At 46.6% G+C, this 17542-nt stretch overlaps 1 protein-coding gene across 1 annotated transcript; it reads left to right on the top strand.

Annotated features, from left to right (window-relative positions):
* The first annotated feature begins 315 nt into the window (after nt 1-315).
* On the top strand, nt 316-16528 carry ALG11 (ALG11 alpha-1,2-mannosyltransferase). The gene is made up of 4 exons (XM_068265048.1): nt 316-411; nt 2297-2530; nt 12263-13188; nt 16135-16528. Exons 1-4 carry the CDS (start codon nt 377-379, stop codon nt 16404-16406), a joined length of 1467 nt encoding a protein of 488 aa, XP_068121149.1. The 5' UTR covers nt 316-376; the 3' UTR covers nt 16407-16528.
* The last annotated feature ends 1014 nt before the right edge of the window (nt 16529-17542 follow it).

Here is a 17542-nt window from a genome sequence, read left to right as displayed (position 1 = left end):
CTCAGTCATTCCATACGCCGGTTCTGTTCAGAAACCACGCCCACACACAATCATTTCTGCCGCACCTCTACCACAATAAACCACACCCTCGACTTCTCTTTTCCTCCTCTACCACACCTACCTCATGGTCTCTGCCTATAAGCCACGCCTACATGCCCAGCCACCTCCCTACAGACTTATCTGTTCAGCCACACCCTCTAATCAGCTTAAGCCACGCCTGTAAATGTTTAGTGTCGCTTTTTCAGGGTTTTCCTCCCAAGTTGTTATCAATCATGTGACAGCCTTCGTAAGGACGCAGTGCGTGGTTGGTGGAAGCGCAGCCAATGGTTATGCACGCCGTGTTGTTGTAGTGACGTGTAAGCTGTGTCATTCAGCCATGGCTGGAGTGCTGTGCGTATGTGGGATGCTGAGGTGAGAGAACTGCTGTATGTCACTGTGACAGTCTGGCAGAGGCTGCTGGGCTGAGTCCTGACAGTGATTGCATTGAGGGCTATGTGCTTTACACTGGGTGGACACTGAGGAGGGTGGGTGGGGTCATCAGCAAGCTTCATACTCTGATCAGCTCCATAAATAAGACCACTTGCAGATTATTTATTTATCTCCATTCATTTGCACCTGCCTGGGGGGGGGGGGCATGTATAATATAGACAATGATTACAGTAGTCACAGGGGCGTAGCAGTAGGGGGTGCAAAGGGTGTGACTGCATTTGAGCCAATGGGGCCCCGAAGGGCCCTTCCTCAACTACAGCATTAGCACTTTATTGGTCTTGTGCTCATAATAATCACTTCTATAGATACTTTGAATAGTGGTAATCATTAACAAACTGTTCCCCATCCCCTTCTTGCACCTCACTGTAGTTGCCATTGGCAGGTTTTGGTGCGCCGTTGCAATAGTTATGTATTGAGTGCTTGGGGGGCCCCATTGTAAAACTTGCATTGGGGCCCACAGCTCTTTAGCTATGCCACTGAGTAGTCAGTTTTTGAAGTGTTGGGATCAGGAAAATAGGCAAGCTTTTTTAATTGCTAGTAAGGAGTTTTGAATCAGGATGATACCATTTATTGGCTAATTTAGAGATGAATAAACAGTGAGCTTTTGGATTATAAAAAGCTTTCGTCGGATTTGGTTCCTGGCCGAATGTGAAAGACACAGCTTATATATACTGACATACAGAGGAGAATGTATGTCAGTGTATATATAAGCTGTGCTTTTCACATTCAGTCAGGAACCAAATCCGACGAAGGCTTTTTATAATCCAAAAGCTCACTGTTTGTGTTTATTTATTATTACCAAGTCTGATGAAGGCTTTTATAAGCTGAAAGCTCACTGTTTATTCATCTCTAAGTTATTATCGGTACTTATCCGTTAGCCGGGCGCATCCTCTAGGTGGCGACAAAACTCCACCAGAGTTACATCTTTCCCTACTATCCATGTCGGCCTGGAGGAGGAATAGTAATTAGCGCCACCTGCTGGATGCGCCCGGCTAACGGATAAGTATCTTATTATCATCTCTAAGGTATCATCCTGATTCAAAACTCCTTGCTTTTACTGATGGCTAACACAGTAGAACACTCTGCTGCTTCTTAATTGCAAGTAGAAAGGTCGAGCATGTCTAAAGGTGCCCATTAACGGTACAATTCTTTCAACAAATGTGATCTTTCGAATTCTATAGAAAACTTGCCATTTATGAAGGCATTCGATAAGTAACGATTCTTTGGTCGATTGCTAAACAGGATAAAATCGATCCGAAAGTTGTATTTTATGATCTAATTTGAAGAAAGAATCATTCAGTAAATGTGAACAATCTATAATTACCTTTCTGATTGCTTTTGATTGTAAAAATTGCATCTAAAGATGGCATTTAGTGAAACATTGTACTGTTAATGGGGACCTTAAAGCAGAACTGAATTTACGCAAAAAACAGAGTTTCACTTATCTGGGGCTCCTGCCAGCCCTGTGCAGCCTTCCTGTCCGGCGCCGGTCCTCCACGATCCTCCTTTCTCCTGCCGCCAGCTACTTTTGGTACTGTTGTACCGTTGACTTGTAAGTCGACGGCAAGAATCTCCTACTGTGCATGCTTCACAGACTTCAGAGAAAAAGACTTGTGTATACTAATATTGGTTTAGAAAATTGATACATTTTAAGTTGCAATGTTATGTTATGGCCTTTCAGAGTACCCCTGTGCATTTCTAACATAGTTCCCATCTCAGGGTGGGCTCTTTTTGCCGCATATGTGGCGTATGGTAATAAAAAATGTATTTGGAATAACCTCTTCATTTTCGTATGCTTTCTTTTCAGATTTTTGGCTTCGTTGTTCATACCTGTAGTTATTGCCAGTGCAGCGGTCACCTTTCTTCTAGTCGTTGTTCTGCTCTGTCTCCGCTTTTGGATTGCAAAAAAGAAAAAATCATCTGTGCAGCTGGAGAACGATGGAAAGGCAAAACCAGTAGTGGCATTTTTCCACCCATACTGCAATGCAGGGGGAGGAGGGGAGAGGGTGCTGTGGTGTGCTCTCAGAGCGTTACAGAAGAGGTATGTGGCCATAATATCTGGACAGAAAAATCATTTTCTTTATTTTTTTTGCGAAACACATCAGGTCTATTTGGAGAAGTTTACAACAAAAGAAGCAAAGATAAGCCGACACTCGATTGCAGACTGGCACAGCCAAATAGATGGATAGTGGTACCTCATTGTGCTCACAGCTTGAAGGACAGGACAGCTAGGAGCCGTTTCATGGGTCACCCCGCTTCTTCAGAGGCACAAGGATCCTTGTGCCTCTGAAGAAGCGGGGTGACCCATGAAACTGTTGTTAGGCCACCCCTTTACTTTTCCTTATTGTTTACTGTTTTGCACCAGCTGGATTAAAAGTTTGGAGCAAAAACACTAGTGCCCAGCGCTTTTCTTCTTCAATTGCTATTTGGAGAAGTGCATGTAAAAAACTAAACAAAAGTACAGCCGTGCGCAATAGCATTCGAAAAAGGACATGCCCAATCTCTGTGATTAAATCTGCTGTAAAATCGATAATGCTAACATTGATCGATTTCCGTCCGACAGAGAATGCAGTACTCTCACTTGTCCAGTTGGCGTCTGTCCTCCCAGGTCCGGTGCTTCATGTGCCGGGTCTCCTCTCCGTGTCCTCTTCTGTTCTGCATCATGTGATAAGCCACTCTCAGTTCAAACACTAGAGGGCCGTCAGCATACAAGCCAGCCCTCTGAACTTTAAGGGGAACCTAAACTGAGAGGGATATGGGTGTTTCTTTTTAAACAATACCAGTTGCTTGGCAGTCCTGCTGATCTCTGGCTGCAATAGTTGATGAATCACACACCTGAAACAAGCATACAGCTATTCCAGTCTGTGAGTTAGGCAACCGGTATTATTTTAAAAGGAAAAATACACAACCTTCTCACTGAGAGGGATATGGGTGTTTCTTTTTAATCAATACCAGTTGCCTGGCAGCCCTGTTGATCTTTTTGGCTGCAGTAGTGGCTGAATCATAGAGCTGAAACAAGCATGCAGCTAATCCAGTCTGACTTCAGTCAGAGCACCAGATCTGCATGCTTGTTGAGTGGCTGTGGCTAAAAGTTTTAGAGACACAGGATCAGCAGGAGAGTCAGGTGACTGGTATTATTTTAAAAGGTAAATCCATATCCTTCTAAGTTTAAGTTCCCTTTAACTTGAGTCACATGACCACAAAGAGTAGAGGGACATGAGGAGGAGACCCGCCACATGAAGTTAAAGCACTGGACCTGGGAGGAAACGCGCAGGCCTGAGAGGTGAGAGTACTGCTGCCGACCAGTGGGGGGCACAGATGGGGGGGAGGTGATGCGGGTGGTGGCTCCACAGATTTTGAATCAATTTCAGCAAAATCTGTGTGCAGTATGTGGGCAGCCAATAGATCCTCTCTGATCAGATTCAATCAGTGAAGGATCTATCTGATGGTCGATTTAGTGGCCATCTATAAAGGACTGAGTCCACTAACGCAGTTGTATCCGCTTCTTTCCGCTTTTCAGCATCTGTAACATTGATGTGTTGCTGAAAAGCGGACACAACTGCGTCAGTGGGCTAAGGGTCCTTTTTACACTTTTAATCAGTTGGTATGCGTTTGTGTGCGTTAGTGCGCGTTGGTACGCCTTTTTTTTCATAGCAGTGCATGGGGAAGAAGATTTCAGTTAAAACGCGTTAAAGGAATACTTAAGGGAAAAAAAAAATGACATTTACTCACCCCGGGGCATCCCTCAGCCCCCTGAAGCTGGATGGTGCCCTCGCAGCCCCGCTCCGATCGTCCTGTCCCCGCCGGCGGCTACTTCCGGGTTCGGCGACAGCCGCCGACAGGCTGGGAACGCGGCTGATTTTTCGCGTTCCCACTCGCTATATGCTGCTATAGCATATATAGCTAAGCTATAGCAGCATATAGCGAGTGGGAACGCGGAAAATCAGCCGCGTTCCCAGCCTGTCGGCGGCTGTCGCCGAACCCGGAAGTAGCCGCCGGCGGGGACAGGACGATCAAAGCGGGGCTGCGAGGGCACCATCCAGCTTCAGGGGGCTGAGGGATGCCCCGGGTGAGTAAATGTCATTTTTTTTTTTTTTCCCTTAAAGAGGAACTGTAAGCACATCATCATCTCATCACCAGCATGAAGCTGATGTACACTTTATCGGTGAAAACAAGTTTTTTTCCAGAAAGAAGAAGCAAAATCCACATGTAATACAGTTTTAAGGCATAAGCCCCGCCCACCTAATAATGTAAGTCCGCGGCTGAATATTAACTGAGCCTAGGACGAACAGCCTTCTGGGTAGTAGCAGTTGTAAAAGGAAGAAAAAAAGCTGACGTCATCTCTGCAGGACACCTCGCGCAGAGGGGGAAGTGTACAGAGATAGCACCAGCCCGTGTGTGTGTCTCTCACTTCTTAGCAGGGCCGGGCCGAGGCAGAGGCTGAAGAGGCTCCAGCCTCAGGGTGCAGTGTAGGAGGGGGCGCACAATTCATTCAGCTGTCATTCCTAATTGTGTTTGAAGCAGAAAGAAATAAGAAGAGGGCATACATAGCAGTGACTGCAAGCCAGATAACTAGAGATTAAGGTGTTGGGGATGTTGGGGGCCCTGGGGCACCCTTAGTCTAATAGCAATCAGTGTGTGACTGCTGGGGTGGGAGGGATGGAGGGGCGCACTTTGCTGTCTCAGCCTTGGGTGCAGAAGGACCTTGTCCCGGCTCTGCTTCTTAGAGCGCTCTTCCTGCTCGAGTGGTCAGCACAGGGTCACTAGAGAATGTCACGGGAGATTTCCCAGTGGGCCTTTTGCAGCTGATGCCCCGCCCACAGGCTGATTTGTTTCCACATGCCGGTGGAGACTGGGGCAGGAGAAGGAGTGACTGTGAGCAGCGTGTGTGTGCGCTGTCTGCTCAGAGTTCACCAAGTATCCCTGCTGCTGTAGAACACACACGGACGGTCAAAACTCCGCCCATGACGGCTGAAGCCCCGCCCACGGACGACCAAAACTCCGCCCATGACGGCCGAAGCCCCGCCCCCGCAATGGACTGTGAAGTATTATGTAGAGTCCCTCCAGCCAGGTGGAGCATGTGTCTGGCAGGTGGAAGCCCTGCCTGGAGGAAGCCCCGCCCCCTGCAACATTGGAGAACTGGGCAGCTGTAGCCAGGAGGCAGTAAGTATGCATCTACCTCGCCAGCCCCCACTAGCCCCCAGCGACCTCCTCCCACCCCCACTAGCCTCAGTGACTTTATCCCTGCCCCCACTATCCTCAGTGACCTCCCTCCCCCCCACTAGCCACAGTGACCTCCTCACTCTACTCACTAGCCCCACTGACCACCTCCCTCCCCCCACTAGCTCCAGCAAACTGCTCCCTCCCCTCACTAGCCCCAGCGACCTCCTCCCACCCCTCACTAGCCCCAGTGACCTCCTCCCACCCCTCACTAGCCCAGTGACCTTCTACCTGCCCCCCACTAGCCCCTGTGACCTCCTCCCACCCCTCACTAGCCCAGTGACCTTCTACCTGCCCCCCACTAGCCTTTGTGACCTCCTCCCACCCCTCACTAGCCCAGTGACCTTCAACCTGCCCCCCACTAGACCCAGCGACCTCCTCCCACCCCTCACTAGCCCCAGTGACCTCCTCCCACCCCTCACTAGCCCCAGTGACCGCCTCACACCCCTCACTAGCCCAGTGACCTTCTACCTGCCCCCCCACTAGCCCCTGTGACCTCCTCCCACCCCCCACTAGCCCAGTGACCTTCTACCTGTCCCCCACTAGCCCCTGTGACCTCCTACCCCTCACTAGCCTAGTGACCTTCTACCTGCCCCCCACTAGCCCCAGCGACCTCCTCCCACCCCTCACTAGCCCCAGTGACCTCCTCCCACCCCTCACAAGCCCAGTGACCTACCTGACCCCCACTAGCCCCAGTGACCTCCTCCCACCCCCACTAGCTCCAGTGACCTTCTCACACCCCCCACTAGCCCCAGTGACCTCCTCCCTCCCTCCACTAGCCAAAGTGATCTCCTCCCTCTCTCCTCACTAGCCCCAGTGAACTCCTCCCTCTCCTCACTAGCCCCTGTGACCTCCTCCCTCCCATTAGCCCCAGTGACCTTCTCCCATCTCCCATTAGCCCCCGTGATGTTCGTAAATGCTGCTTTCTTATGCCTATCTGTTACATCATAACGTTAGCTCCGCCCATACAATGGCATGGCCACGCCCATTTTTTGCTGCGGCGCAGACCCCCAGTCTTCGTTGCTGCGCGCACCACATTCCACCCCCCCCCCCATTTTTTTTGCCGCTGCGCCCACCACGCCTCCCCCACCCGTCCCAGGTTGGACCCTCAAAAATTTGGTCACTCTAGAATAGGTGTTATTCAGATTTCATCCTACTAATTGCAGCACCTGTGCGGGAGGGGGGGTATGGGGTAATCTTACCCATCAGCTGTCTTCTTAGCTCCGCCCATTGGCGCCTCCCACGCTGCGTTCCAACCTGGCATCATGTGACTATACATTTCCTCCTTCAACCTGGAAGGAGGAAGTGTTTGTAATCACATGACGCCAGATTGGAAAGCAGCGTGGGAGGCGCCGATGGACGGAGCTAAGAAGACAGTTAATGGGTAAGATTAACCTCCCCTCGCCCACCCTCACAGGTGCTGCAATTAACTGGATGAAATCCGAATAACACCTATTCAGATTTCATCCGAATTCGTGATTTGAGCATGCCTGATCTAATCCCTGCCATATGTACAGTATGCTAACCAAGGCATTACTTCTTACTAAAGGAGAGGGAGCTTCATCCAAAGTTTTTCTGGGAAAACTTTAAATAACACCGCTACTTATTTTATGCATATTTAGTAATTTCCATGATCCATTTTTTGCTAACCATCTACCCCAACTAGTGGACCTGCACAATACCCTCTTTAAAAAAATTCCTGGAACCGACCCGGCATAGTCATGTTGACTATATTCAGAGGAGTTTACAATCTAATCCCTACCATAGTCTATTGTCTACCATATTATTAATATGGTACCACACAGCAGTACTTTACAGAGTACATAGGCATCATATGTGAGCTCTAAATTATGGGGCGAGTGGGCCCCAGGTTGAACATTCTCAGTGTCCCAGTCCGACCCTGGGTCAGCAGGAATTTCTCTGGGCCATCCGTCTCCTCCGCTCCCAGCCTCTCCCTGAAGGCTGCATCATCTCGCCCTTCCTGCTTGCAGAGTGTAATATATCCTCCGTGTATACCTTGCCCAGTGTTCTGCGTTGCTTCCCTCTGCTCACTTCTTCAGCTGTCATCAGAGCCGCTCAGTGTACTGAACTGTTTTTAGTCACATGCTGCACAATAGTTTAATCTCTGATGACAGCTGCAGAGTGGAGCGACACAACACTGGACAAGGTATACAGGGAGTATAGCCTGCATTTAGCAAGGAGAAGGGAGAGAGATGCTGCAGCCTGCAGGGGGGAGGGAGGCTTGCAGGTACATGATAGTAATTCAGGGAGGGGGGAGCTCTAGTGTACAGTAAAATAATGCTCCCTAGGTGTAGTGGGTGTATTATGTGTGTGTGTGTGTGTGGGGGGGTCATAAACTGCTGCCACACATGCATGGGGGAGGGTCCACTAGAATACCAAGGAATACAGGAATACAGCTAAAAGGTATGGGGGGCTACCATACTAATCGGGGGTTAACAAGAAATTTAAGCAAGCCTGTTTTATACTTACCTGGGGCTTCCTCCGGCCTCCTTGAGGCCACTTCATCCCTCGCCATCTCCCCGGGCCACTCCTGTCCCCCGTTTCACCGGCAGCATCTGCTCCCTGATCGCACCCTGTATCCGGGAGCATTTTGCACCAGCCATGGGGAGCTCAACTCAGCTAGAGTATCAGGCTGTCCAGGAGAGGCCCCGGGGAGACGGTGAGGGACCGAGCGACCTCATGGGGGCTGGAGGAAGCCCCAGGTAAGTATAAAGCCTGACACGACTATTGTCTCAGGTACACTGTAAAGCCAGTAAGTATTTATACATACCTGGGGCTTCCTTCAGCCCCTCTGCACCACTGATCGCTCCCACGCCATCTTCCTCCGCCTTCTTGTTCACATGCGCAGTGCGCCGCGACTCGCTCAGCTAGCAGGACTGTTAATGGGAGAAAAAGAAGGCGGCGGAAGACGGCGTGGGAGCGATCAGTGCGGAGGGGCTGGACGAAGCCCCAGGTATGTATAAATCTTTTATACTTACTCGTCTCTAGTACACTTTAAAGAGAACCGGGACTGAAAATAAAAAGTAAAAATAACCATACACAGGTCATACTTACCTCCTGTGTAGTCTACGGCTCAATCTCGTTCTCCTCTCCTGCGTCCCATTTGTCCACTGGGATCAATAGAATTCTCCGTCCTCCATTTTAAAAATGGCCATTACCCCCTAACAGCTTCCTGGTCAGCACACTGTTAAACTGTAATATCACCGACTTGAGCCATAGGGAAACATGGACATTACCTTGCACATTCAGTTGTAACTGACAACTGCTGATATATAACTGACAGCAACTGGTATATTTCAGTTCTGACAAAATACACTGTAGGAAGAAAATGTGGAGCTTCTGAGAGGAACTGACGGTGAGGTTAGTATGTAATATTCATTTGCAGCTACATCATGTGTTTATTTCAAATAATTTTACATCGCTTCAGATTCCCTTTTAGTCAAACGACATGCAGTTTCATTTTTCTGGGGCTTCTTGCAGCTCCCTGAAGTCATCTTGTGCCCGCGCTGTCCTTCCACGACCCTCCAGTCAGCATCAGTGACCCTTCTCAAAGTTGGTTAGTTGTGGCCAGTTGCGAGGTACTACGCATGCTTGGCCCTGGGCTGCATGCATCCTGATAGTAATGATTTTTCTGTACTGCGCATGTGCAGAACGCTGCCGTGCACAGGAAAGCGATGCAGCGCCCGCCCTGGGGCCACACTTTCAGCTTATTGGAGGCCGATACAGCTGACGAGAGGATCGCGGACTGACAGCATGGGCACAGGATGACTGGAGGAATACTGTGAGAAAACCAGGGTTTAAGGGAATACTTTAGAGAAGGAGAGGGGACCACTTGACTGCCAGGGAAGACTTTGAGGGGGAACCACTAGACCACCAGAAAATACTGCCAGGAGGGTAGGGGATAACTAGTGGATCAGGTAATTCAGGAAACTGCTCCAGCAAGCGCCTAATAGTCATCAATATAAGGTAGTGATAATTGGTGCCAAGGCATTGATCAAAAATCAATCAGACATTTTTGGGAATCGATTCCCAGTAGGAATCAGCAAGGAATTGAATGAGAAAATCGATAAGTGTATGAGCACTTTGACGCTATGCTGAAACTTGATACTAACTGTATAGAAACAGACCTGATCTGCTTTCATTTTGCTTTCTCCTCTATGGGCCCTTTTCCATTACAAACGCGATTGCAACTACGCTGCATTTGTGATCGCACATGCTGCTTTATCCACTTGCCGCATTTACGCTGTATAGCTGTTGGGATTGGAGCACGATTACAACGAGAATCACGCAAGTCGACAGCTGCATTCTGGGAAAAAATGGGAGCACTAGTGGGAAATGAGCACCGCAATGTATATGTAAATCGTGGTGCTCTCGCAATCAGTAAAAATCACAGCCAGTGGAAAGGGGCCCAGCCCATTACAATAAATCACCCTTTTTCCACACATTTACCCTGTTGCAATTACTTACTAAAACTGCTTTACAACAACCATTCAATTTTGTTTGTATGGTTCTCTATCTGCACTTCTCTCCACACATGCATTGGGCGCCTACAGATGACATCAGTCAGTTAAAAAAAAAAAGTGGTTACAGCCTAGTATAGCAGTTACAACTGCTGGAAGAAAAAAAAAACTGTTACTCTGCCAGGAGTAAAAATGGTTCGTCTCATCACTCTCTAGGAGTCCGTTTTTTTTTGTTTTTTTTTCTGCTTACAGTTCCTCTTTAAGTATTCCTTTAAGTGTGAAAGGTGCCATAGGAAAACATGGGCTTTACTTTGAAAATCAGTTTTCTTTCCGTTTTAAAGAGACACTAAAGCGAAAAAAAATATGATATAATGAATTGGTTGTGTACTATGAATAGTTACTAGAAGTTTAGCAGCAAAGAAAATATTCTCATATTTTTATTTTCAGGTATTTAGTGTGTTTTCTAACATTGCATCATTCTCTATTATGTGCAGATTACACAACACTCTGCATTCAAAATGATTCTTTTAGAGCAGTCTGTGAACTAATGACCTCTCCTCTGGCAGATAAAAAGAAAACTGTTCACTTACAGTTGAGATAATAAGTCAGAAGACAGCCCTCTCCACAACTTTGAAAGTCGTAGAGATTAATGGCTTTTTTGCATAGAGATAACAACTGGAGTTTCTTAACTCTTCCTGTACTGGAAACAATTACACTGATGTATCTGATCTTAATGTTTTATTTCTTAGCTGTGCTACACATACAAATCATAATATCATAAAAAAATTTTTCGCTTCAGTGTCTCTTTAACTGAAAGCAACTGATTAAGTGTAAAAGGACCCTAAGGCCCCTTTTACACTTAATCAGTTGCTCTCAGTTATAACTGAAAGAGAACTGATTTTCAAAGTAATGCCCATGTTTTCCTATGGCACAGTTCACACTACGCTCTTAAACTGAAAACTTTTTCACAATGTACTGCTATGGAAAAAATGCATACTAACGCATTAGGTGTAAAAGTACCCTTAGTGTGTGGCCACCTTTAACTGTTTGAACATTCAGTTTTCAGAATGGATTTCAACAGAAATTGTGTACAGGTTTTAGCTATACGAGGACTGATTAGTTTACATGACATTGGAGCAGTTCATAGCAGACAAACAAAATGTATACACAGGAGCCAATAGCAGGATGTCAGAGCCCTGATTTGGTAGCATGAATAGCCTGGTATCTGTATGCCAGTGCTTATGGTGAGAAGCCAAGCAGCGACCGGAGATAATGGTGGTAACTTAGAGCTCACGCCATTTATCCCCTATAGCATGACATTTGTGGGTGACATGTCTGTTCATTTATGAGCTTTTTTGTGTGAGAGCCATATCTATAGGCTTGATTTAAACAGCTTTGGTGGGGCAGTTGGGCGAAGACGGCCTATACAACGCAGGAGATTTGGGGGCAGCCGGCACCACCATAGACCGTAATAGGAATTACAGCTATAGCAGCGCACAGTGAGTAACTTCGGCGGCGGCAGAAGATGAAGCTGAAAGGACAACTGAAGTGAGAGGAATAGGGAGGCTGCCATACTTATTTCCTTTTAAACAAAACCAGTTGCCCAGCAGCCCTGCTGATCTGTTTGGCTGCAGAAGAGTCTGAATCACACCAGGAACAAGCATGCAGCTAATCTTGTTGGATCTGACAATAATGTCAGAAACACCTGACCTGCTGCATGCTTGTACAAGGTCTATGGGTAAAAGTATTAGAGGAAGAGGATCAGCAGGGTATCCAGGCAACTGGTATTGCTTAACAGGAAATAAACATGGCAGCCTCCATATCACTCTCACTTCAGTTGTCCTTGAAGCATCACTTATCCCCACCATCCATGTCCACCTGGAGGGGGAATAGTAATTAATGCGGGGACTTGTGCAGGAGCAGGGTAAGTGTTTTTGTTGCCTAAATGCAATGCTCAATGATATGTCTCAGTTTAGGAAAGATCAGCATCATTATAAGTGGGGTAATCCTGTGATCTGTTCCTAAGTTTCTATTCTGAGAATAAAACATAAACGTTGTCTTTTATTTGCTAGGTACAAGAATGCTGTGTATGTTGTCTACACTGGTGACAAAGATGTGTCCGGTGAGCAGATTCTTAATGGGGCAGCTGGGAGATTTAACATCAAACTATCACATCCGGTCAAGTTCATTTTCCTGGAAAAGCGTGACTATGTAGAAGACAGACGGTATCCACATTTCACCCTTCTGGGGCAGAGTTTGGGCTCCATTGTTCTTGGTTGGGAAGCCCTAAAAAAGTGTGTCCCTGATATTTATATTGATTCCATGGGCTATGCCTTTACACTACCATTATTTAAATACTTAGGAGGATGCCAGGTGGGTTGCTATGTGCACTATCCGACTATCAGCACCGACATGCTGTCCGTAGTACGGGACCAAACTGCCAGATTCAACAATTCTTCAATTATCTCCAGCAACCCAGTGCTGAGCAGGATGAAGTTAATCTACTATTACCTGTTTGCATGGATTTATGGTTGGGTTGGCTCTTGTAGTGATGTGGTGATGGTTAATTCCACTTGGACTTTTAACCACATTTTGGATTTGTGGAAATGTAGCGAAAGCACCAGCATAGTTTACCCTCCTTGTGATGTTCAGACGTTTTTGGATATCAGGCTTGATGCAGAGAAGGAGAGGAAGCAACACTCCATTGTGTCCATTGGCCAATTTAGGCCAGAGAAAGATCACCCACTGCAGATCAGGGCTTTTGGTGCTTTGCTGGCAAAGAAGACACCAGAGAACAGGGAGAAACTAAAGCTTATTTTAATAGGCGGATGCCGCAACAAACAAGATGAACTACGTGTTGAGGGCCTGAAGAGGCTCAGTGCAGACTTGGCAGTTCCTGTTGAGTTTAAAGTCAACATTCCTTTTCATGATCTAAAGAAACATCTCAGTGAAGCCACCATTGGGTTGCATACTATGTGGAATGAGCACTTTGGAATTGGTAAGTGTGTCTGATGCATTCAGGAATGCTATTGTTTTGGTATGGATCTTGAGTGAAACTATCAGGTCCACACTACTAAGTGTGATCAATTTACAGGGGGTGAGGAGTCACAAAGTACCCAGTTAGGTCATGGAGAAGAACCACTAGGGTTTTCTAATGGGCTTAATTGAACCAAAAAATCATCACACGAAAAAGCCCTTGATGGCTATATTTTCCTTTCTTAAAACAGAAGGGATTTGCAAATATCCAGCTTCCTAGATGAGCAAGAACCTCATCCCATAATGTATCATTTCAGTTCAATCAGTGAATATGCAAATCGCGTGTTTATATCTTTGAAACCCGGGCATGCATGTAATACCTTGGGTTTCTCGGCTTTGCAAGTCCTACGCATTGTGCAATGGTAATTTGGCAATTAATGGTAAAATGGCAATGGTAGTTTTTACTTTGCACTGATCATGGTTGAAATAACCTGAAATAGCTATTTGCATCTTGGGTTACATGGCTCTGTGAAATTAATAGGGCATAGTGATGCTGGACACCAGCAACATGGATGTATGTCTGGCTTTTCAGAGAATATAAGGGAGGATTTTTACATTCACTCACAGAGCTAAAGTAATGGGTAAACCTTCTTGCTTGATATTCCTTCCATTTTAAGAAGGCGATATTCGGTGAGTATGCATGTAATTTTGCCTTAAAGCGGATCCAAGATGAAAAACTAACTTTAACAAGTAACTTGTCTATATATCTTATCTAAAGTTTAGATAGTTTACACAGCAAATCTAGCTGAAGACCGCTTTAATAGAAAATGATTATTTCTTCCTGTGATACAATGACAGCAGCCATGTTGTTTGTAAACATTACACAGAGGCAGGCTTATCTGTATCTTGAGCACTCAGCCTGTGAAAAAAAAACCTAATTACCCCCCCCCCCCCCCTCCTCCTCCCTTCTCCCCTCTGCCTCTGAAATCAATGGCTAGTAACACCTCCTGCCCAGACTGAGCTCCCATGAGCCCTTGCTACTGCCAAGGCTCTCTGAAAACCTGTGGGCGTGGTTTGTTTAGTTTATAGGGAATTAGAGTATTAAAACAAAAACAAAAGTATTTGGCTTGAGGAACGCCCTGTAAACAATAGGAAAGGAACACAATTATGCAATGAGTAAAATTTCACTTCGGATCCACTTTAAAGAGAACCTGTAACAAAAAAAAGTTCCCCTGGGGGGTACTCACCTCGGGAGGGGGAAGCCTCAGGGTCCCAATGAGGCTTCCCTCTCCACTGTAGCTGCAGGCAGTCCAGCGCTGGCTCCCCTGAAGTGTCCCGGAATCCTCCCTCGAAAAGCCTGACAAGCGCTGATTTATTTACCTCTCCTGGCTCCAGCGGGGGCGCTGTTGCGTCTCTCCGCATGAAGATAGGCGGAAATAGCCGATCTCTGTCGGGTCCGCTCTACTGCACAGGCGCAGGAGACATGCGCCTGTGCAGTAGAGCGGCCGACAGCAATCGGCTATTTCCGCCTATCTCCGAGGCGGAGAGCCGATGCTGGAGCCAGGCAAGGTAAATATTTACATCCCCGCTGTTCGGGGAGCTTTATCGCCGCCACCGTGGGACCGAGGAGGACGGGTGAAGCCTCATTAGGATCCGGAGGCTTCCCCCACCCGAGGTGAGTACCCCCCAGGGGAGGTTTTTCTCGTTACAGGTTTTCTTTAAGGAGAGTCTGAAGGGAAAATTAAAAAAAAAAAGCAGATGCTTACCTTAAAGGGAAAGCTCTGGGTCCTGTAGAGCCTACCCATTCCTCTCACAGTTCTCTGTTCCCCCGCAGGCTTCTCCATTCAAATCTCCTACTGTGGGAGGCTTCAGAAGCCTTTAGGAACTCAAGTGCTCCCGAAGACGGGCGGCTCCCTACAGTGCTTATGCGAGAGAGCATGCTTGAACATGTGCAGTTTGGAGCAGCCCGTCTTCGGGAGCACTGGGGCTTCCGAAGCCCCCTGCGGCAGAAGACAGCCGTCTCCTACCCTTTGGTGGGAGACTGCTAATGAGGGAGCCAGCACTGGAATGAAAAGAACGGGAAGGCTCTATAGGACACAGGGCCTTCCCTCTCCTTAGGGCGAGTATCTGTGTTGGTTTTCATTTCCATTCAGACTCACTTTAAAACAGAAATTATTTGTGTTAATTTAGCTATAAGTGAACAACTGTGGTTTCCTGTGATGCATCACTCCTGAATATGCAAATAATCTCTTTCTGCCTCTAAAGCCAGACTGCACATCCAGAACCGCTGGTGTATAGTGACTGAGCCCGTAGCTAGCAAAATTTACAAAGCCACATCAATCCAACATATATACACCCTGTTTTGGATTTATTTTTTTTCTATGAGAATAGATGTGAGGAAAATGGACATTTCCCAACTTCCAGCTACATAACTACCTTTTACTGGTTTTGTTAGGTTTGTAAAACCTGCTTGGTTTTTTTTGTTTTGTTTTTGGGGGGAACATAGTAATATATATGCATAGTGAGGGTTGACAAAGTCTGAGGGGTAACTCCAGCCCTTATGGCAGGGGGACTCTTTCCTTGGATAATTATGTACGACTCATAATTACTTAGCATTTAAACTTAGAGAGAGAGAGCAGCCAGGCGTACCTCTTTTCCGGCTCATATGTGAGTCTTATAGTCGAAAAAATACAGTATACAAATATCTTTAAATTATCTTTTAAATCGAGGGAAGGCTGTGGACATACATATTGAGTTGGGCACTGGATGGTGCTGTTACAAAAAAAAAAAAAATTGGTAATTTAGGTTACCAATATTTTACCATGCACTACCCACCTAATGCCTAACCTTAAATTCCTCTCCCCCTCCCCCCCCCCTTCGAAACTGATTTGACTGTGCCTTTTCCTTTGTACATCATACACCATATATAACCGTATATAACTCGCTCTGATTTTGTTCTTATCTACAGGAGTGGTTGAATGCATGGCAGCTGGGACAATCATTCTGGCTCACAACTCTGGAGGCCCCAAGCTGGACATTGTAGTTCCCTATGAAGGGCAGAAGACCGGCTTCCTGGCAGACGGCGAGGAGAGCTATGCCTCAGCTATGGAGCACATCCTCTGCCTGTCCGAACACGAGAGACTGCAGATCAGGCAGAACGCACGACGCTCTGTCTCCAGATTCTCAGACCAGGAGTTTGAAACAAACTTCCTTTCCGCTACGGAGTTACTGTTTAAGTAATGTGTTGTTACCTGTATATTTTATGTACTGTATATATGTTTGGAAACTGGGAGGGAGAATGTAAATATTTTTACAAATGCTAAAGAATCTATTGTAAATTAAATGCACTATTCCTTAAATGTGTTTTGTGTAACTGTTACAATTCTGTTCAGTCTGTAAGGATATAGGGGTTGTCCTCTTTATCCCACTTAAAGCGGAACTACAGTAAACTCTTGCACAAGAGGCAAGTAAAACACATAGAAATCCACGCTTTGTGTGTTTATAGAGAACAGCCTGTCTAATTCTCCTTATCAGCAAATAATCACAAGTGTAATTTGAGCTGTCAGCTTTTTGATCTGTGCCAAGGTGTGCTCTGACTCTGTGCTTATATGTAAACTTAGGAGTTTAACTTCTGTGCTCCCATGAAATCGGGAAGTATCCACTCTGCAGATTTATAGCATGAGTTTTGTGAGCTGTAACAGAGAAATGTTCTTTTCAGGGCCTTTTTTTACACTTGCAGGTAATTCATGCGTTGCTTTACCCTGTTTTACTGCAAGAGGCCACTGAAGCAATGAAAGTCTAAGGAGACTTTCACGGTTATTGTGGTCTGTTGTGGTGCGCTGGAAGTATCCGAGCCAATGTAGGGGCAAAAAAGCGTGTTACTGTAAGCACCACACAGTGCTTGGGGTAATAGAAGTCTAAGGGCAACGCACATCGTGTAAATGATATTGTGCGATGTGTAGGGGCAGACCGATGGGAATCCCAGTGACATACCTCCTGCCTAGCAAGGAGTATGTCACTAAGTGGGGGGCGGTGCTATGCATATGACCCTGTTGGCGCACTCTGCCACAGGGTCATTTGAGTGAGATTTCTTGCGGTGCGATACAGCAGGAGCATCGCACCGCAATGCAAAAAACAAGTGTAAAACCGGCCTTGGGCCCCTTTTACACTAAATCAGTTGGTACGTTTTTCCTTCTCCATAGCAGTGCATTCTGAAAAATCTTTCTGTTAAAACGCGTTAAGTGTGAACTGAGCCATAGAAAAACATGGGCATTACTTTGAAAATCAGTTGTCCTTACAGTTATCAAGTAGATGAAGAAAGATGGAAGCTGGCACTGCTGCAGGTGGTCAATTTAATGTCGTAACATTATAGGTAC

This window comes from Hyperolius riggenbachi, chromosome 2, assembly GCF_040937935.1.
Source record: "Hyperolius riggenbachi isolate aHypRig1 chromosome 2, aHypRig1.pri, whole genome shotgun sequence".
Taxonomy (NCBI): Eukaryota; Metazoa; Chordata; class Amphibia; order Anura; family Hyperoliidae; genus Hyperolius; species Hyperolius riggenbachi.
Note: the sequence above shows the minus strand (reverse complement) of the source record. Positions and strands in the feature narration are given on the sequence as shown.